This window comes from Heterodontus francisci, chromosome 1, assembly GCF_036365525.1.
Source record: "Heterodontus francisci isolate sHetFra1 chromosome 1, sHetFra1.hap1, whole genome shotgun sequence".
Taxonomy (NCBI): Eukaryota; Metazoa; Chordata; class Chondrichthyes; order Heterodontiformes; family Heterodontidae; genus Heterodontus; species Heterodontus francisci.
The window spans coordinates 203,551,737-203,573,647 of record NC_090371.1 but is presented as its reverse complement, the minus strand read 5'-3'; the positions used below and the strand labels follow the sequence as shown (position 1 = coordinate 203,573,647).

At 43.6% G+C, this 21,911-nt stretch overlaps 1 protein-coding gene across 2 annotated transcripts in view; it reads left to right on the top strand.

The window, feature by feature from the left end:
- Window positions 1-21,911, top strand: part of cfi (complement factor I) — a 133,571-nt gene that overhangs the window by 61,036 nt on the left and 50,624 nt on the right. For both annotated transcript variants that reach the window (XM_068040496.1, XM_068040486.1), the window contains 5 exons: window positions 8,170-8,443; window positions 10,718-10,874; window positions 10,989-11,191; window positions 13,141-13,257; window positions 13,434-13,541. In XM_068040496.1, the coding sequence (XP_067896597.1) occupies window positions 8,170-8,443; window positions 10,718-10,874; window positions 10,989-11,191; window positions 13,141-13,257; window positions 13,434-13,541 (859 nt within the window). The remainder of the gene's footprint in view (window positions 1-8,169; window positions 8,444-10,717; window positions 10,875-10,988; window positions 11,192-13,140; window positions 13,258-13,433; window positions 13,542-21,911) is intronic.

Genomic DNA, 21,911 nt, shown 5'->3' with positions numbered 1-21,911 from the left:
GTGAATATGTTGAGTTTAATCTGAATTAAGATGGAATATAATGCACTGGTTATACAATGAAAACATGTGACTATGACAAGCAGCAAGTACTGATCCATGTCAGGCAGGATGGCTGGCATGTGTGAACAGCTCTTCCCTTTCTCTTCTTTCTCTTTTCTTCTCAGTTCCATGCTTCTTCTCAAAGTCTCACCAAACTACCCCAGATTGTTAGACCGAAGTCAGCATGGATCTACTCTCGGGAGTTCCTCTCCACCACCTGCTGCATTCTCCTTTACACCCTTCTTACCTTCCAGGAGCAAAGCGGAGAGGAGCGGACCTGCAGGGAGAACGCCGAGCGAGAGAAGAGGCTAAATTGAGCCCGAGGATCGAGGCCCAGTCACTTACCTTCCGGAAGCGGAGTGGAGAGGAGCGGGCCTGCGGGGAGAATGGCAAGCGAGAGAAGAGGATAAATTGAGCCCAAGGATCGAGGCCCAGTCATTTACCTTCCAGAAGCAGAGTGGAGAGGAGCGGGCCAGCGGAGAGAACACTGAGCGAGAGAAGAGGATAAATTGAGCCCGAGGATCGAGGCCCAGTCATTTACCTCCGGAAGCAGAGTGGAGAGGAGCGGGCCGGCGGAGAGAACACTGAGTGAGAGAAGAGGATAAATTGAGCCCGAGGATCGAGGCCCAATTATTTACCTCCAGAAGCAGAGTGGAGAGGAGCGGGCCAGCGGAGAGAACACTGAGTGAGAGACGAGGATAAATTGAGCCCGAGGATCGAGGCCCAATTATTTACCTCCGGAAGCAGAGTGGAGAGGAGCGGGCCAGCGGAGAGAACACTGAGTGAGAGAAGAGGATAAATTGAGCCCGAGGATCGAGGCCCAATTATTTACCTCCGGAAGCACAGTGGAGAGGAGCGGGCCAGCGGAGAGAACACTGAGTGAGAGAAGAGGATAAATTGAGCCCGAGGATCGAGGCCCAATTATTTACCTCCGGAAGCACAGTGGAGAGGAGCGGGCCAGCGGAGAGAACACTGAGTGAGAGAAGAGGATAAATTGAGCCCGAGGATCGAGGCCCAATTATTTACCTCCGGAAGCACAGTGGAGAGGAGCGGGCCAGCGGAGAGAACACTGAGTGAGAGAAGAGGATAAATTGAGCCCGAGGATCGAGGCCCAATTATTTACCTCCGGAAGCACAGTGGAGAGGAGCGGGCCAGCGGAGAGAACACTGAGTGAGAGAAGAGGATAAATTGAGCCCGAGGATCGAGGCCCAATTATTTACCTCCGGAAGCACAGTGGAGAGGAGCGGGCCAGCGGAGAGAACACTGAGTGAGAGAAGAGGATAAATTGAGCCCGAGGATCGAGGCCCAATTATTTACCTCCGGAAGCACAGTGGAGAGGAGTCCAGGCGTGCCGGGGTTTTGAACAAAAGTCAACAGTGACATCACAGGAAAGCTGCAAGCTGATTGGTTGGTGAGTAACAGCTGTTAGAGCCTGGAAATAGCTTAAAAAATAAGGGGAAAGTTATTTTTTTAAACCTGCCGTATAAGTGATAAGGTTAGTACTACTAAAGTGTGTTTTTTTTAATTAGTGTAATTTATTAAGTACTTTAGATTGTAGTGGGTAGTGTTTGGAGTAGAACACGGCCCCTAGCATAATTAGTATTTTTTGATTAAAGGGAGTAACTAAATAATCTAGAGGTAAGTCATGGCAGGAGAGCTTGCACCCGTGATATGATCCTCCTGCGCTATGTGGGAAATCAGGGACGCTTCCAGTGTCACTGATGACCATGTGTGCAGGAAGTGTATCCATCTGCAGCTACTGGCTTCTTGCATTATGGAGCTGGAGCTACGGGTGGATTCACTGAGGAGCATCCGCGATGCTGAGGATGTCGTGGATAGCACATTTTGCGAGGTGGTCACACCACAGGTAATGGCTGCACAGGCAGAAAAGGGATGGGTGACCACCAGGCAGAGTAGTAGGTGCAGACAGGTAGTGCAGGAGTCCCCTGTGGCCATCCCCCTCTCAAACAGATATATCACTTTGAATACTGTCGGTGGGGTGGGGGGGGGTGCTCCCAGGGGAAAGCAGCAAATGCCCAGTTTGTGGCACTACAGATGTCTCTGCTGCTCAGCAGGGAGTGAAAAAGACTGGGAGAGCCATAATGATAGGAGATTCAGTTGTAAAGAAAACAGACAGGCGTTTCTGTGGCTGCAAACAAGACTCCAAGATGGTATGTTTCCTCCCTGGTGCTAGGGTCGAGGATGTCTCGGAGCAGCTGTAGGACATTCTGAAGTGGGAGGGTGAACAGCCAGTGGTCGTGATACATGTCAGTACCAATGACATAGTAGAAGGAGGGATGAGGTCCTGCAAGATGAATTTAAGGAGTTAGGAGCTAAATTATAAAGCAGGACCTCAAAGGTAGTAATCTCAGGATTACTTCCTGTGCCACATGTTAGTGAGTATAGGAACAGAAGAATAGACCAGATGAATGTGTGGCTGGAGAAATAGTGCAGGAGGGAGGGGTTTAGATTACTGGACATCGGGACCAGTTCTGGGGAAGGTGGGACCTGTACAAGCAGGACAGGTTACACCCAGGCAGCACCGGAACCGATGTCCTCACAGGGGCGTTTGCTGGTGCTGTTGGGGAGGATTTAAACTAGAATGGCAGGGGGATGGGAACCTGAGAAGGGAGACTGAGGAGGAGGAAACAAGGATAGAAACGAAAGACAGGAAACAAAAAGACAAAAGTGGAAGGCATAGAAATCAAGGGCAAGAAACAAATAGAGCCATAGTGCGAAATAATGCTAAGATGACTAAGAATGTTAAGAAGACAAGCCTAAAGGCATTGTGTCTCAATGCGTGGAGTATTCGCAATAAGGTAGGCGAATTAACCGCACAAATAGATGTAAATGGATACGATATAGTTGCGATTATGGAGACATGGCTGCAGGGTGTCCAAGGATGTGAACTGAACATCCAGGGGTATTCAATATTTAGGAAGGACAAGCAAAAAGGGAAAAGAGGTGGAGTAGCATTGTTAGGAAAGGAGGAAATCAATACAATAGTGAGGAAAGATATTAGCTCAGAGAATCCTGATGTGGAATCTGTATGGGTAGAGCTTAGAAATGCCAAGGGGCAGAAAAAGTTGGTGGGGGTTATATATAGACCCCCAAGCAGCAGTGGTGATGTAGACAATGGCATTAAACAGGAAATTAGAGACGCATGCAATAAGGGTGCAACTGTAATTATGGGTGAATTTAATCTACATATAGATTGGGCAAACAGAACTAGCAATAATACTGCAGAGGAGGAATTCCTGGAGTGCGTATGTGATGGGTTTTTGGACCAATACGTTGAGGAACCAACTAGAGAACATGCCATCCTAGACTGGGTATTGTGTAATGAGAAAGGATTCGTTAACAATCTTGCTGTGCGGGTCCCTTGGGGAAGAGCAACCATAACATGATAGAATTCTTCATTAAGATGGAGAGTGAGAGAGTTGATTCCGAGACTAGAGTCCTGAATCTAAATAAAGGAAACTATGAAGGTATGAGGCGCGAGTTGGCTATGATAGATTGGGAAACGTTATTTAAAGGGTTGATAGTGGATTGGCAATGGCTAGCATTTAAAGAGCGCATGGATGAATTACAACAATTGTTCATTCCTGTCTGGCGCAAAAATAAAACAGGAAGGGTGGCTCAACCATGGCTTACAAAAGAAATTAGGGATATTATTAGATCCAAGGAGGAGAAATATAAAATGGCCAGAACAAGCAGTAAACCTGAGGATTGGGAGCAGTTTAGAATTCAGCAGAGGAGGACAAAGGGATCGTTTAAGAAGGGGAAAATAGAGTATGAGAGTAAGCTTGCAGAGAACATAAAAACTGACTGTAAAATCTTCTATAGATTTGCGAAGAGTAAAAGATTAGTGAAGACAAATGTGGGTCCCTTACAGTCAGATTGGGCAAACCAAATTAGCAATAATACTGTAATGGAGGAATTCCTGGAGTGCGTACGTGAAGGTTTTTTGGACCAATACATTGAGGAACCAACTAGAGAACAGGCCATCCTAGACTGGGTATTGTGTAATAAGAAAGGAATAGTTAGCAATGTATAATGGGGAACAAAGAAATGGCAGACCAATTACATTTTTTTTTATTCATTCATGGGATGTGGGCATCGCTGGCCAGGCCAGCATTTATTGCCCATCCCTAATTGCCCTTCAGAAGGTGGTGATGAGCTGCCTTCTTGAATAGCTGCAGTCCATGTGGGGTAGATACACCCACCGTGCTGTTAGGAAGGGAGTTCCAGGATTTTGACCCAACAACGGTGAAGGAACGGCGATATAGTTCCAAGTCAGGATGGTGTGTCACCTGGAGGGGAACTTGCAGGTGGTGGTGTTCCCATGCATTTGCATTAAATCCATGCATTAAATACATACTTTGATTCTGTCTTCAAAAAGGAGGACACAAATTGCCTCCCAGAAATGTTGGGGAACATAGGGTCCAGTGAGAAGGAGGAACTGTATGAAATCAGTATTAGTAGGGAAATGGTGTTAGGGAAATTGGTGGGATTGAAGGTCGATAAATCCCCAGGGCTTGATAATCTACATCCGAGAGTACTTAAGGAAATGGCCCTAGAAATAGTAGATGCATCGCTGGTCATTTTTCAAAATTCTATAGACTCTAGAACAGTTCCAACAGATTGAAGGGTAGCTAATGTAACCCCACTGTTTAAAAAAGGAGGTAGAGAGAAAACAGGGAATTATAGACCGGTTAGCCTGACGTCAGTAGTGGGGAAAATGCCAGAGTCCATTATAAAAGATGTAATAGCAGAGCACTTGGAAAACAATGACATGATTGGACAAATCCAACATGGATTTACAAAAGGGAAATCATGCTTGACAAATCTACTGGAATTTTTTGAGGATGTAACGAGTAGAATAGAAAAGGGAGAACCAGTGGATGTGGTGTATTTGAACGTTCGGAAGGCTTTCGATAAGGTCCCACATAAGAGATTAGCGTGCAAATTTAAAGCAGATGGGATTGGGGGTAAGGTACTGACATGGATAGCGAACTGATTGGCAGACAGGAAACAAAAAGTAGGAATAAACAGGTCTTTTTCTGAGTAGCAGGCAGTGACTAGTGGGCTCCAACAGGGATTAGTGCTAGGACCCCAGTTAGTCACAATATGTATCAATGATATAGATCAGGGAATTAAATAATTAAATGTAATATATCCAAGTTTGCAGATGACACAAAGCTGGGTGGATGTGTGAGCTGTGAGGAGGATGCAGAGAAGCTCCAGTGTGATTTGGACAGGTGGAGTGAGTGGGCAAATACATGGCAGATGCAGTATAATGTGGATAAATGTGAGATTATCCACTTTGGTAGCAAAAACAGAAAGACAGATTATTATCTGAACGGCGATAGATTGGGAAAGGGGGAGGTGCAGTGAAACCTGGGTGTCCTTGTGCACTAGTTGCTGAAAGTAAGCATGCAGGTGCAGCAGGCAGTTAAGAAGGCAAATGGTATGTTTGCTTCCTTAGCGAGAGGATTCGAGTACAGGAGCAAAGAGGTCTTGCTACAATTATACAAGGCTTTGGTGAGACCACATCTGGAGTATTGTGTGTAGTTTTGGTCTCCTTATCTGAGGAAGGATGTTCTTGCTATGGAGGGAGTGCAGCAAAGGTTCACCAGACTGATTCCTGGGATGGCAGGATTGACATATGAAGAGTGATTGGGTCGATTAGGCTTGTATTCGCTAGAGTTTAGAAGAATGAGAGGGGATCTCATAGAAACCACAATAATATAATATGACTGGACAGAGTAGATGCAGGAAGGATGTTCCTGATGGCAGGGAAGTCCAGGACCAGGGGTCACAGTCTAAGGATAAGGGGTAAACGATTTAGGACTGAGATGAGGAGAGATTTCTTCACCCAGAGAGTGATGAACCTGTGGAATACTCTACCACAGAAAGCAGTTGAGGCCAAATCATTAAATATCTTCAAGAAAGAGTTAGATATAGTTCTTAGGGCTAATGGGATCAAGGGATACGGGGAGAAAGCGGGAACAGGTTACTGAGTTTGGATGATCAGCCATGATCGTATTGAATGGTGGAGCAGGCTCGAAGGGCTGAATGGCCGACGCCTGCTCCTATTTTTCTATGTTTCTATGTTTCTCAGGGTGGACTTGGGTGTTATATTAACAGGAATTAAGTGTCATGTAAAACTTCTTCTGAATATAAAGTGTGCAATAGTATGTTGAGTTCTTTGTTAAACCCATGGAGTAAAAGCCCATCCTTACGTTATTTATTTATTTTATTTAGAGATACAGCACTGAAACAGGCCCTTCGGCCCACCGAGTCTGTGCCGACCATCAACCACCCATTTATACTAATCCTATATTAATCCCGTCACTCTCTCACATCCCTACCTTCCCCTACTACCTACCTATACTAGGGGCAATTTATAATGGCCAATTTACCTATCAACCTGCAAGTCTTTGGCTGTGGGAGGAAACCGGAGCACCCGGCGAAAACCCACGCGGTCACAGGGAGAACTTGCAAACTCCGCACAGGCAGTACCCAGAATTGAACCCGGATCACTGGAGCTGTGAGGCTGTGGTGCTAACCACTGCGCCACTGTGCCACCCCACCTTTTATGGAAATCTCTAGCCCATGTCCTTACAGCATGCTGAGGACAGCTTTCCTTATCTCTTCTTGTGCTCTTCCCCCGTGATTAATTTCACAACTCCCTTAAAACATCCCATCTCTGGATATCAAGCCTACTTTCAGGGGCTTCATTGCTCATATTTGCTTCTTATCATTATTTATGTATCGAGCTGTTCATAAGGTCAACCATCCACTCTAACGCTTCTAACTACTTATCAGACTATTGAACAATAGCATGATTCTCTAAGGTGCCTCCTTTTACTAGTTTCGTTTCCAGTGAAATTAAACTTAAGCAATTCCCAGTGAAGTGCAACTGACAGCAGTACTCTAATCCTCTACCTATTCCAAACTCTAACTAAATCAATTATCTGCATCACAATGTTATACATATTTTAAATTTCTAAATCATCAAACCTCAAGCAAGTAGTACTTGTATATTCCTTCACCTTGTGTCAATCCTCACTACTTAGTGAATTGAGATAACATTTGACCAATCTGTCTTATATACTATTGAAGTACAAGTACTATCTAGTATGGCACAGGTAATGGAGTCCCAGGCTAACACATTCATCACATGAGTGAAACTCTTTGCGAGCAGTATAATTTGTTTGGATTCATCATTAACTTCATCCTCTTCCTCAGAATTCTCTCTGTGATATGTCATTTTGAGGAACCTGTCTCCTTTCTTTGGGCAGTTCACTGCATAATGATATTTTGAGTCACACCTGAAGCACCTATAACCTGTTCTTTCACAAAATAGAATTATAGAACTTTACTTCTGATTTCACTTCTTGCAGGAAGCAACAATGCCAAGGCCACACCTTGTTTTCTCTCTGCTAGGGATGTAGCCTGTATCCACATATCCACTTCATTCTTCCACTGGCCAAATGTTCCAGACTCTGAGAACATTAGAGGGTAATCATATCCCAACAATTTATACTTGCTTTCTGCCATATTTCACAATGGCCACTAGGATTTTATTTTCTGGCTGAAAGTCTTTTTTCTTAGTTTTCAACTTTGACCTTTAGTCAACCATTCTCTGATACAATGTTATACTCCAGAAAGCCAAGTGGTGAAGGATAGAACTGGAGCCAATCTTTACACACTTTTATAAACATTTATTGACAGAGATACACATTACAAAAATACACCTCCTCACCCAACAACCACAGTTTAAGTTTGTTCCTATTTATAGGAATGGAAGTGAATCCCAGTTAAAACCCACCTTGACGATAATCAACTCACTCAACACAGACTAGGTATCAAATCTGGGACTCCTCCAATTAGTTTGGTAAACGACTTTGTCAAAAAGTCAATATTTGGATGCTTTCTGACAGCAGGGCAGAAGAAAATTAGCCCTATTGTGTCAGCCAATATATGAAGACTGAGCAAGGTAACAAAGGGCAGCCAGCAGCCTTGCATTTGTAACCAGCAGGTCAGCACCTTCGGGAGGAAAGTAGAGAAGATTGCTAAGAAAAACTGTATTAATACTAAATTTCTACCTCTAATATATCACAGATTTCAAATTCTTCAAGTGTGCACCTTCAGAGACTGTCTGAAGATTGCTTAGTCAATAATTTCACCTACAAATCATGCCAGAAAATCTTCTGCCAGCCCTGGGAAAAGTGTGTTCGCGGAAAGTGTGTGTGCAAGCTGCCATATCAGTGTCCAAAGATTGGGCCGGAAGTCTGCTCAAAGAACAATAAAACGTTTAAGTCATACTGCCAGCTGAAAAGCATTGAATGTTATCAAGACTGGGAAAGGTTCTCGCACTTTGGGATGTGCTCATTGGGTGAGAATGCAAAAATTATTGTAATGAAATGTTTTCTACTATCACAATTTGAATAGGAAGATTCATCCAATCTACTTCAAGCCTGGTGTCAGGTGGGCACACTCCTCAGTGAGTTCAGTGAGGTATATGGTATATATATATATATTTGTGTGTATATATATATATTTTATTGGCTGGATACGAAGTGCTGTCAGTTAGTTATTTAGAGTTTAGCAATTGCTACCCAATCTATATTTAAAATGGGGGTAGAGCAGTCTTTCCCTTTGTGTTTCATTTATTGGGTCCAATTTTAATTCCTGTTTGCAGAGAGAATTAAGCAGTAGCACTGTAAAAATCGGAGCTCAGCACTTACTGCCCTCTTACTGGCAATGTCTGCACTGTCAGCGGGGTCCTTAAATTGGGTTGTGTATTTCCGACAAGTGCCTCATTCGCCCATGCAAATCATTAAAAGGGCACCAATGCCATTTCCCGGTAAATTTGGGCACAGCAGCCTAACCACTGCAGGTCACTCTAAAAATGCTGCAGGTTAGTTCCTGTAACAATTTTTTGTGGCAGCAAGAGTAGCACAAATGCAATATCTTGGCCACAAGAATAATCTTTCCCGTTCCTCCGTAGCTGACTCCCCGCGATTGCCTGGCCCCTTCAACCCCAAATTAAATTCTGCTTTGCGGAGGAACCACTCGAGTTCTCAATCCCTCCCAATAGGGGGACTGCTTGACCACATTCCTCAAACATGTGGGAAGCTCGCTGAGTGGTAGTGAAACCTGATTAGGGTTCCAATCCCTCCAGCATTGCTCTAGAAGCTCCAGGAATTGAAGATTAATGTCCTTCAAATTTTTGCAAGCAATCCAGGAGAAAAATCATAGGGACATTAAAAGAATTATAAGTTTTATTGAAGCATTTTGAACACTTTAATTTATTAGTTGTACAAATATTGAAGCTAGGGTTAAAAGATCTTTTACTTAGCATTGCAGTTGGATGTGGGAGGCCATGTGATGAAACCTTTAGGAATACAAACAACTAAAGATGGTAACTCTAAAACTTAACTGTGAAAATTGATCGGGCCTCTCACCGGTGACATCAGGTAGGCAGCAGATGCACTCCACTGATAGCTATCCCACCCAAAAACCGGCTCCATTATGTTTCCAGAATACTAGATGCTCAGCTAATAAGGGCCAAAACCTGATCCTGTCCTCATCTGATGTGCATGCAAATGCACATTTCAATGGAGACCACTAAATATGAGGGATGAGAACCCAGGTTGATTTTATTCTCTGTCTCTAACCCAGGGATGCTGCAATCAATTCACACCGGCCCAGCAAAAATCAGCTTGTTCAACACAAACCAAGTCACGCTGAGGAAGGACAAATTTGGGAAATGGGCCACCTCTCATTTCAGACACCCAAGGGTAGAAATTGGACTTTGTTACACCAATTTTACCAGTGTAAACCACATGAAACAAGGCACAGTTTTGGGGACCAAGGCCCTGTGCCCCAAGGACGCCTGTAAAACATCCAACACAAAATTGAGATGGGCCATTTTTAATGCAGCTCCCTAAAACAGGTGATATGTTTCTCAAATATGTAAATGAAGTCTCAATGCCTGCTTTAGGTGTGCTCACAGAAATGTGATTGCAATGAGAGGAGCAGGCATTGGATTTCACTCTGGATTCTTAAGCAGCTGCCGCAGGCACCAACTAAAGGAAAGGTTAAAAAATGTTTTTAAATGAAACATTTGGTTTTTTTAAAAGTTGGAATGTAAATAAAACATTCTTGTTGATCCAGGAGGAGCAGGAGTGTTTCCCCAACTCCACAATCGTCACGATTGCACCACTCCCCACCCCTCCCTCCAACCTCCTCGTCCCTCCCTCCAGCCTCCCCACCTTCCAACATTTAACTTCAGGCTGCTGCAGGTGAGGCAAGAAGTCTGACATTAGTGCTTCTCAATTGCGCGAGCTGCCTGTGGAGGCATGACAGACCGACAAATGGACAGCTCTGATTTGATACAAATACAGAATAAAATCCCTATATTCCAACCCAACTTCCGCAGAGCTCCCTCTGCTGCACCAGTGCAACATTTTCCATTCCCTACATCAGCCATTTGAGTGCCCATCCGAATGAGATAGCTAATCTCCCATCAATCTGGGTTAGAGATGAACCAAGGAGTTAAAAGGTCACTTTCTAACTGAATCACTCTCAATAATGATTTGCATGGTGTCCGCATACATAAATATATTTGTGAACATATATATTGAATCTACCTTTTTAATTTTAGGACAATCGACTGTTTCTTTGGATACTGTTAATGCATCACAAGGAATTATTTGGTTCAGTTTCAATCGCACACTACAAAAATTGCCTGTATGCATGAAGCAGAAGAGTTGGACAATGCATGAGGCAAACGTAGTCTGCAGACAGCTCAACTTTAACTTGTAAGAAATTATCTTTAATTTTCTGAATTTGAAACAATTCAAAGCATACTTGTGAGTATTCTGTCTTTTAAAGATATTTTATCTGCTGCTTCACACCTCTTTTTCTTTTGCCAGAGGAGCAGAGAAAGTTTTAACTGCAGCAGATTTTAGAGGACAGAGGAGTGCTACTTCTTGGGTGATCTGGACTAACAGCACTCGCTGCAGAGGGTTTGAGAAGAGCCTATCAGAATGTTTCCACCTCACAGACATTGGAAGCCTACAGGAGGGGTGCAGAAAAGCAATGATTGCCGCAGTTAAATGTTATGATTATCCTACAGGTTTTTATTTTCTTTTATTATATTAGGCTTCATTTATAGAAGCAACATGGGATGGGGTGGTGTAGGGTGTGATGGGTGAGGTGGTGGGGTGGTGTAGGGTATTTCTGTACAGCCTGGGTGTGAATTATCACCTGGCTCGAGTGTAGGGAGCAAACCTGGGTGGAAATGGTTACTTGTCTGATTTTCCTTCTGTTAATTCAAATGAAGGGAAAACCAGATGAGTTCTTTCACTGAGTGTGATCTTCCCTGCCACATTATCCACTCTGTAATCTCTCGATGCAAAATAGTTAACGCCCTCACAGTCCAGACAAAAATCTACCTCGTGGTTTGTTCAGAGAGTTGGGTAAACCAGACCAAAACAGTTGTTCCAAACAAAATGAACTAAATTAATACATATTGCCTCAGGCACAGGTGACACTAGTATCAGCCTGTCCTGACACTTCTTTATCTAACTGATGCTAGCTCCTATAAATATCGACAAATCAGAACAAGTCAAATGCATCTGGAATCACTCTACTCTCTGATAACATAATGCACATAATGGGCTGGATTTAGTGCACCCCCTACCCGGAGACGGGTTAGGAGGCAGTGCGGGGGGCGGGGGGGCGGAGCCCATAGAATTGCAGCAGGGGGGCGTCAGAGTGCCTGTCACCTTCCTGTGACACTGCAAGTAAGTTGGGTGTGGGAAAGGTCTATGGCAGCATTCCCAACCAGGAGCCAATTGAGGCCCTTAAGAGCCCTATGAATAGCCACTTGAGGGCCTCGTCCCACCGTTGCTGGAATTAAGCCGGTGGCGGGGGTGGGAGGGGAGGGAGGGCTCCGCCACGTGGGGAAGTCTCCCAGTAAAATGAGGCAACCTCCCTATAGGCTTGGGGGGGAGGGGTGGGGGCTGCCCTCCTCCCTGAGCAATCTGTGGCCCACAGAGGGCCCCTGGCGGGAAACAATCCACCTCCCCCAACACCCACTGCCGCACACATCACCCATCCTCCCCCCTTATCGCTAGGGCCTGCTGGACTGGCCCCGATAGCCCCACCTCACTTGCTTGAGATCTGGGTCTCCAGCACTGGGCCTGGACCCAGGCTTCCTGTATTACTGGCAGTGGCCACCACTCCCAGTGGTGCTGCCGATACTACTAAGCTGCCGGCCCTCTGGCTAGCCGGCAGCTCTTGGAGACAGGATCCCCGTCCTTAAGGACGGGGAGCCCAGCGCCAGGCAGTTAATTGCCCAAACGCTGTTAAATGGTGCCAGGGGTGGGGCTCCAAATGGCCGAGGAAAGATTCCCACCATCTTTTCGGCACGGCACCATGAGCCCCGGCGACTCAACTAAAAGCAGCTGAATGTCAGGAGTCTGCAGTTCCATCTATACCCAGCAATCTGCAGTTTGATTTTAAATAGCTCAAGGGAAGCAGTCTCATTTGTGGGTTTTTTTTGGGACAGGTATCACTGTAAAGGCTGGTCATGTTTTCACATGCCATCCACACACACATCTTTTCCAGCAGGGTAACTGAATAGCAATCAGAGGAGTAGCCCATTGACTTCTCCCCTCCCTAATCCTATGGTGGTGAGGCCAGTTGCAGAATTGCACGTAACAATGTGGTGTTTTATTGCAGTTTAATGATAAACAGAATGCTTGGTGGCAATAATATAGCTGTTGTACTTTTATCAACCAGGGCTTTGACTCCAGTTGGTGCTCAGTTGTGCATGTCATCAATAAAATTGAATCCGGTGCATCAGTTTGCAATAGATTACAATGATGCAAATCAAGTCCCAAATATACATGGAGCTTCAGCTTCACACACAACTTGTTTCGTGTGCTATGTAATCATCATTATCCAGTTACCCAATCAGTCAACTGAAAAATGTTGTTGGATTGTGCAGCCATTGTATTTAGTTTAGCTTTCTTTATACTTTGCTTCACTAAAATTGTTTTTGTTCTTATTGTTTGTTAGAGATGAACTGCACCAATGATGAATTTAAATGTGTAAATGGCAAATGTATTCCACTGAAGGATCTTTGCAATGGCATTGATGACTGTGCTGACTTAAGTGATGAGTCGTGCTGTAAAGGTAACCAAAAGGGTCAGACCTTGTTCTGTTTTGGAGCTGTCTCTGGAGGTTTGAGTGAGACTAGTACTCTGCACATGTTCCTGGCTTAGCAGCACTTTTAGTTCATTTAAAGATATCAAATGGTGACTGAATATCATTGCATCAAACTTACTACATTTTTTCTATTGTTAAAACAGAATGCACAAAATCGTTCCATTGCAAGTCAGACGTATGTATTCCAAATTTTTCTATCTGTGACGGTGAAGATGACTGTTTGGATGGAAGTGATGAGAGTAACTGTAGTGGTAAGAAATAATCTTCGCAGATTAATGCATCCTTCAACTATTGATGTAAATGTGTTTGATAGAAATATGAACTCAAAGCTTCTTCCACATTTATTATCCAGGCTATCACTCACATGGACTGGGAATCACCCACTTCAGTTTAAAATTGTTTAAAAAGGACCTCACTGCTTTAGTGGGTAAAGGCACTGACTAGAGTGATACTGAGCCATACAATTACAAATATCCCACATTCAGCCTCTGGTCCGTGCTATGTTAAGGTCATCTCAGCTATTGCAGCAGTAAGGGATAAAATTTTCAGCCGGGGTTCCTACTCTGGATGCTTAGTCTGTGACCGGTGTGCATAGACATCAGGCAGAGTTGACTGTTATACTCTCTTACAGAAGAGTAAGCTGGCAACATCGCTGCTAAATCTTGCATATGTAGAGTAGCCATTGGCTGAGATGCTGGAGGGCTGTCAACACCTGTGGAACTGTACATCAGCAGCAGTCATTGCAGAAAACTCGATGAAAGCTATAACATATTTTGACTGTAGTGAACTTCCTTGGGCGTTTTCCCTCTCGACCATTGTAACCTCGGGAGAAGCACTGGATAAATGATGTAAACACTATTATGCCCTTTAGTTGAGGTTTCCGTTGAACTTCCACCAAAATTAAGGCAGCCAAACAGGAGAAAGGCGGAGGAAATTCAGTCCCTTAACTCACTCAAGAAATAAATGCCATTCCAGGTGTAAATTTACAATCAGTATCACCAATTTGATCATAATCTCAACCCCTGATGTTGACAGTTCCATACGATAAAGCGTGTAACTTGGGCAGTTATCTATTCAACCAAAAAAAGCAGAACCCTTTGTTACTTCAGAAGACTTGCTGGACAGAAGAACACCATCTAGTTGGTTGGTTACTTTCAGTCCGTTTATCCTGGGTTTCTGAGTCCAAGTCAATAAATTAGAAGCAGTAAGGTCCTAACATTGATTTTGGGGAACCCCTCACTACTTCCTTTTCACATAATGTATGGCTTCAACAATTATTTTTTCCTGCCCTTCAGCCAAATATCTATAGCCCAAGATTTATCCTGACTGCCCAGGGCTTTGAGCCTAACTAAAAGCATGTCGTGTGGAACTTCTTCAAATGTCTTTGCAAGTCCATGTCCAACACCCACTTGGGGTGTTACTTCATCAAAGAAGTTAAGGAGGTTGGTCAGGCAGGATCTTTGCCTTCTGACTCCACGTTGACTGCTAATAGTTGAATTATCTTGTACAGAAAATCTCTGAATTTGCACAGGGTGTGATCCCAACAGTTCTACTGGATTTGTGTCTGTGGTTGCCCTCCAGCACCAACCATGCAAAGGTATGCAGGGTCAGTGGGAGAGCTACTATGGGAGCAGGCCCGACAGTCCACATAAGCAGTCAACTTTAGTGCCTGCTGCTATCTGGCAGGGGGTGGCCAAGAAATAATTTTTTAATCTCACTGGAGTGTACCTTACTCCTTGGCAGCTTGGTGTTGCCTGGTGAAGTGCCATATGGTGGACAGGTGCTGGCCTATCATGCCCTGCTGTCCTGAGAGATGGCAGTATCACACAACAGTAACACATGGGTGGTTTGACCCTTATCATCCTCTTCACAACAATTTCCTCCCCTTGTGCCCTCCCTGTTGCTGTGGTAGATTTGCAGGAAAGGGGAGTAGATGGTAAGAATGAATCAGCAGCACAGCCTTGGGCATAAGAAGATAGAGAAGGGGGTTGGATGGTTGTCCCTATGTGATGCTTCACAAGGATGTGCCATTGCAGGTGCTCTGTCAGCAACCTGGCACTGGAAAGATGATGTTGACCTCACCATCTCCCCTGGCAGGAACTCAGTGCCTCCTCATGAACTTCATGGCCTAGTCCTCAAAGTGATAATGAGTTTAAAGGTGGAGATACTCCTGTCATGGCCTTCCTTTGGTTGGCATTGTGCATCAATTTGTCCTCCAAAGTGATAGTATGGGGGGTATCTGTATGTTCAAACCCCAATTCCATAGATCCTTCCAACATGTGGTATCATCGATCTGTTCGACCTCTTCTTCCAGCGCCTTAGTTTGTTGTTATAATGTATAAATCACCCTATGTACCTGCTGTAACCCCTCACGAATGCCTGTGAGGTGTGTGGGCTGTGGTGGGATAGAGTATGAGAACTGTCTCAAGTACTGTGTGAGGCTTTCTTTTATGCTCTCGGTGACCTGCAGGTTGACTGTTTCTTGTCTATATATTTCCACCAGCTCTACCTTGCCCACCCTCACTGGTACCTGTGGATGTAGACACACCATGTGATTAGTTATTGGACAAGATCAGTTGTGTATTCTCGTTGTGTCATAGTCAGACAATATCTCCCTTTTCCCACATATGCAACGTGGGTCAGTTCCATTACTTCCCATATAGCTTCCATTATACAATTGACTGTTGTGTTAAATTCACATTTAGCCTCTTCAGTTATACATATTGGACGTGGATACACCACAGCAGAGGCTCCTATACTACATCTATCTAAAGTAGTACCTATCATTTCCCCCTCTATTTCTACAGCGTATCACAGTATTCTATGATATCTTACGTAATAATCTTCCCTTATTACCCCAATGTTCTCTACTTTGTATAAGGTTTTACTGTGTATTGATTCTGGTTTTAACTGGGATTGCCAAGAGCACTCCTATCAATCAGCTGTTATTGACAATACATTTCTCATCAGTTTTATACACACATGTTAAACCTCTGAGCTGGCAACCAGTCAGGTCCTGGTTCTGGTGATGGCACAAGCTAGATAAATGGATGCTTGATATCTACAGGAGAACTTCACCCTTGTGGAGCTGTCTTAAGCTCTCCTGAGTCTGTTCAAGCACTCAAGATCCATAAGTGCTGCAGACATCATTCCTAACCGCATCCTCTGAGATGTTATGCCCCTCGCCAGTTAGTTCATTAATGGTCCATACGTAACTCTCAAGTACTACAACCAAATCCTGAACTGTCCATGTCAGGGTTTGACCTGCACCAAGCTGTCTGCTCTGGATCAATTATCCCTGTCTGAGGATTATTTATTTATTTTATTTATTTATAGGTACAGCACTGAAACAGGCTTAAAAAACACAAAGAATCAATTGTGGCTCTGCCCCTGAGCCCAATGGGTTAATTTGTCCAATTACATGTCAATTTAGAAATTTAAAATTTAATAATGTCCAAGCTGCAGCAGGTTAATTTCTTTGCTTGTCTCCAGGGGGCGCAGCCAAACATTCTCAGATGCGTCACTTTACGTAACTTTTAGAAAAAACTTTCCCGATTGAAAAGGAACGAAGCTCCATTTTAAACTGCTTTTTTCCAATTCTTTTGGTATCCTTAGGGTTTAAAACAACAAAATCTTTAGTAACATTATCACCTTCAAAGGAAAGCATTCTCCATTAGGGAAGACAGCATTTTAGATTAAACTCCAATTGTTTCCAAACTTTTAGCATCTTTTGTAATTAAAGACTCCCTGAACTTGACAAAATAAACTTGAAAGTTTATTGTGGCCACCACAATGTAACAGGTTAGTTAACCTTAATAGTATAAACTTAATTGAACAGAATAGCACGTGCATTTTTTTAAGAAAAGGTACATTATGTCATTTTTTTTTCTTTCTTCAGGTGTCTTTTCAAATGACTGTAACAAAACCCAAAAATGAAAGAAAAGTTATTTAACATTCTTAAAACAAAGAAGTTTAACACCAGCTTCTTACACAAACTTTAAATAGTCCTATCTTTCCCATATCTCCTTTGTTGGTTCTTCTCTCCCTGAAAGCAATATCCAATTCCTGACATTCACTACTGAAAAACAGTCAATAACATATGTCCTAAACTTAAACTGCAAAAAAAAGAACAGATTTTAACCTTTGGTCCAATTAAAGCAATGTTTTAAAACTACAAATTTGATTTCTGTCAGACATCCTCAGACGTTCAAGGCTGAAGCTTATCTCTTAGAAAATTGTTCATTGCCTTTTCAAGTTGCAAAACCAACCTTTAAAATAAAAATAAAACTTTGATTTAAAATATAATTCAATTTTATATCCCATTCCTGTGTGCACAATCTTAAATTGAAATGAACACACTCAACAGTCACTTTCACATTTATTCAATTCCAGACTGAGAAACTTGATTCCTGTAATGGGTTATGAATTCAAAGTACCAAAATCTGTGTTAAATTCCCTGTCCCGATCCTAAGGAACACACACTAGGTTCAACTAGTTCGCGCCCAAAACGTGACTCAAGGTTCCCACAAAAATATATGTATAAAAATAGAACAAGTAACAGAGTCATGCTTTCAGCATTAAAGCTGGGCAACAAAGGGTTAACGACTCAGCTCCACAGTACACATTCATGCAGGCTTGAACAAAGACACAGTAACTTGTTTGTACTCACTTGAAATTTCACTAAAAACATAGTCTTTTTATGTTGCTCTGTCATGCGGGCCCCAGTCGGAAAACATTTCCAAACTCAACTTCTTATCTGACATTTTGCTAGCTTCCTGACGTCACCCAGCGCGGTCCCTTATCCCCCTTTGTCTCTCCGGACCAGCGCGGCTTCACGTTTGGTATACCTTACGGTAAGCGGTTCTGACCACTGCGCAGCTTCGGACTTACTGTCCCGCCAGCGTGGTTCTGCCTCCTTACCCGGCACCTCCCGTCCTGAGTCCTCCTTCAGATTCTTTGAATACTCGACCAGACCTTCACTCGGGTAAGCTTATTGCCCTAACTATGGGTGGTAAATAAATATACTCACCCATTTGCAGTGCCGCTCTGATGGTACGATGCAAGTATCCTTCCGACTACACCAAACTGTTGTGGGACAACTCAATCACCATACGAGGAGACTCAGGAACAGGTTGTGTAATCGTTTATTCAAGCATACGCAGGGAGAGATACCACCTCGGGTATTCCGGGTAATACTCTAACTTTCCATTCAGGAGCACGAACTTATATACCATTCTTATCATACAATGTGTTCAAACAATGGATGATTGATTACACATTCCAATGAACACACATCCTCAGCCTTATCAATACACATACCAGATGGCTCCATCCTGAGCTTATTATCTCTTTGTTTCCCATTACCCCGACATTCCACGGAAACAGTTGCCTTGAGGCCCTGGCTCCAACCTTCGCTCCCTAATCTTGTCCTTTACCCTAGCAGCATGTTTGTTTCTTTTCTCAACCTGACTGTTAAATTCTGCTGAGATGCTTTTCTAAAACCCAACTTGTTTCTTTTTAACCCCTTCATAAGTAATGTGTGCCAAATGGCATGAAGGAGGTGAAGTACAAGATCAAGGGTATGAGACTGTTGATGTGCAGGAAGGGGTTTTAGGGTTATGCACACCCAACTAATTGCTGTGAAGTGAGCTGCGTGGCCATGGTGCAAGATCCTGATTTGGAACCTCTTCAACCAGAAAGCATTGTGAAGGATTAGTTGCGGAAGTGTTGCTTTAAGAGGGTGAAGTGTGTTTTGGTGCTCAGTGTGGACAAAAAGGAAAAGCTTCAGTGTGGTACCTTGCCTGTCCTGCTGAAGGTGTGGCATTGCTCTGCAGTCCTGGGGTGAGGCAGTTGGCATTGAATGCCAATTACACCTCCATCCTGATGACCAAGGAATAATTCTGGGAGACCTGGTGGCACCCACACCCAGGGCTCTGTTCATCCTGCCTTCAATGCCTTCCAAGAGGATGTAGAGATCTGAAGCAGTGAAATTCTTCTTCACTGGCCTAGTGCCATGTTCTGCTGCCTTCCAGCCACAGATGGTGACTGCGAGGTAATAATTCTGTATGTGCAGGAAAATATTGCCAAGGCGTGTGGTGAAGTTATGTGAGAGTTAAGTGAAAAAGCCAAGTACTGTTGTTCTCTAATATCGGAACAGCATAGACTGAACAGTCATTTTAAAAACTAAAAAATAATTTTTTAAAAAATGTAGACATTTTATCTTTATTCATTCTTGGGATGTGGGCGTCGCTGGTAAGTCCAGTATTTATTGCCCCATCTCTCACATACACTTCCTATCTCTTCATAGAGTGAACAATTTCCATCTTTATGCTGACCTGGAGATCTACAGCATACCAACAGTAATAACTTTAAATTTTTCATCTTTAAGATGTCACATTTTAAAAAAATTATTTTAAGTTTAAGATATTTCAGCTGCTATCTAAATCCCATGTGTATGTCCCAATCAGTTATTTCTTGCTCTGTAAAGTTTAATCGAAAGTAAAGGATAACCAGTGTGTTTTACTTCCTGGTTTGCTGTCTCTGAGAATTTTTCAATGTAATTGGCTGCCTACTCTGCTTGATGACATCAGTGTTGCTCTAATTGGAGGTGATGAGCTGCCTTCTTGAGCTGCTGCAGTCCATTTGGTGTAAGTACACCCACAGTGCTGTTGGGAGGGAGTTCCAGGATTTTGACCCAATGACATTGAAGGAATGGCGATATAGTTCCAAGTCAGGATGGTGTGTGGCTTGGAGGGGAACCTGCAGATGGTGGTACTTCCATGCATCTGCTACCCTTGTCCATATAGGTGGTAGAGGTTATGGGTTTGGAAGGTATTGCCGAAGGAGTCTTGGCAAATTATTGCTGTGCATCTTGTAGATGGGACACACTGCGACCACTATGCACCGGCAGTGGAGGGAATGAATATTTAAGGTGGTGGATGGGGTGTCGAGCTTCTTGAGGGTTATTGGAGCTGCATTCTTCCAGGTAAGTGGAGAGTATTCCATCACACTCCTGAATTGTGTCCTGTAGATGGTATACAGGCTTTGGGGGAATCAGGAGGTGAGTTACTAGCCACAGAATTCCCAGCCTCTGACTTGCACCTCTAACCACAGTATTCATATGGTTAAGTTTCTGGTCAATGTAAACCCCCAGGATGTTGATAGTGGGGGATTCAACGATGGTAATGCCATTGAATGTTAAGGGGAGATGGTTAGATTCTCTCTTATTGGAGATGGTCATTGCCTGGCACTTGTGTGGTGTGAATGTTACTTGCCACTGATTAGCCCAAGCTGAATGTTGTCCAGATCTTGCTACATATTGGCACGGACAGCTTCAGTATCTGAGGAGTTGCAAATGGTACTGAACACTGCGCACTCATGAATGAATATCCCCTCTTCTGACCTTATAATGGAGTGAAGGGCATTGATGAAGTGGCTGAAGATGATTGGGCCTAGGACATTGCTCTGAGGAGCTTCTGAAGTGATGTCATAGGGCTCAGATGATTGGCCCCCAACAACCATAATCATCTTCCTTTCTCCAAACTGTGGAGAATTTACCCTTATTCCCATTGACTTTAATTTTGTTAGGGCTCCTTGGTGTCACTCTCAATCAAATGCTGCCCTGAAGTCAAAGGCAGTCACTCTCAACTCACGTCTTGAATTCAGCTCTTTTGTTCATGTTTGGACCAAGGCTGTAATAAGGTCTGGAGCTGACCTGGTAGAACCCAAACTGAGCATCATGATGGAAAAAGTTGACATTCCACCAATATAAAATTAGTTTTTGAAGGCCAGAAAGGATTTTCAGCAGTAATTCGGAACTCAGTACGTTGTTGAAAAGTCAGTTACATTTCATTCAACAAAGTGCAACTTCTTCGAGGGTTTTACAGCAAGACTAATAGAGTAAAAGGGCAAGTTCTTGTCAGTTCAGTAATTTCTTATTGACTGTAGTCTGAGGATATTTCAGCAGTGTACCCTATGGAGAAGCATAGAATCATTGAAAACAACTTCTGGTTTTCCCTGTTTTACTGTGCATGTGCAGACTCCAAAACTTGGGGCTTCATTTTCAATTGCTCAAGGGGGGTGAGTGCTGGTGTGGGCATGCATTGAAGATCGATTTCCCGGAAGGCGTCACTGAGTCTGACACCTCCAGAACATGACACGATTTTCAAAGGGAGGGTGGGACAGGGGAGCTGGAAATCTGCATGCCTCCAATTAAGTGGTTCTTGAGCTCATTGCTGAGCTCTTTAAAAGGCTTCAGAGGAGCAGTTTGAAAGTTTCAATTAGGAAGCAAGGGGAAAACACAGTGCCTCAGACACGTCAGGGTGCAGCTGTCATGAACACAGCAGGCAGCCATGAGGGCTAATGGATGCACTGGTCAACAAAGTTAAGAAGCAGCAGTCATGAAAATGTGCAGGTCGAAGGATGATTTTTTAATCCACCAGCTGGAAACCTGAATATTAAAATGTTGGAGACAAACCACTCAAACCTTGCAAGCTTTGAAATCTGTCTGCTGACTGTGCTTACTTACCAAAGCCTGACAGGGGGAGCTATTGAGAGTTTAGAACCTTCCAGAAAGAACAGACAGGAATCTCCCTCAAAGGAATTCAGCCACATTGCTGTTT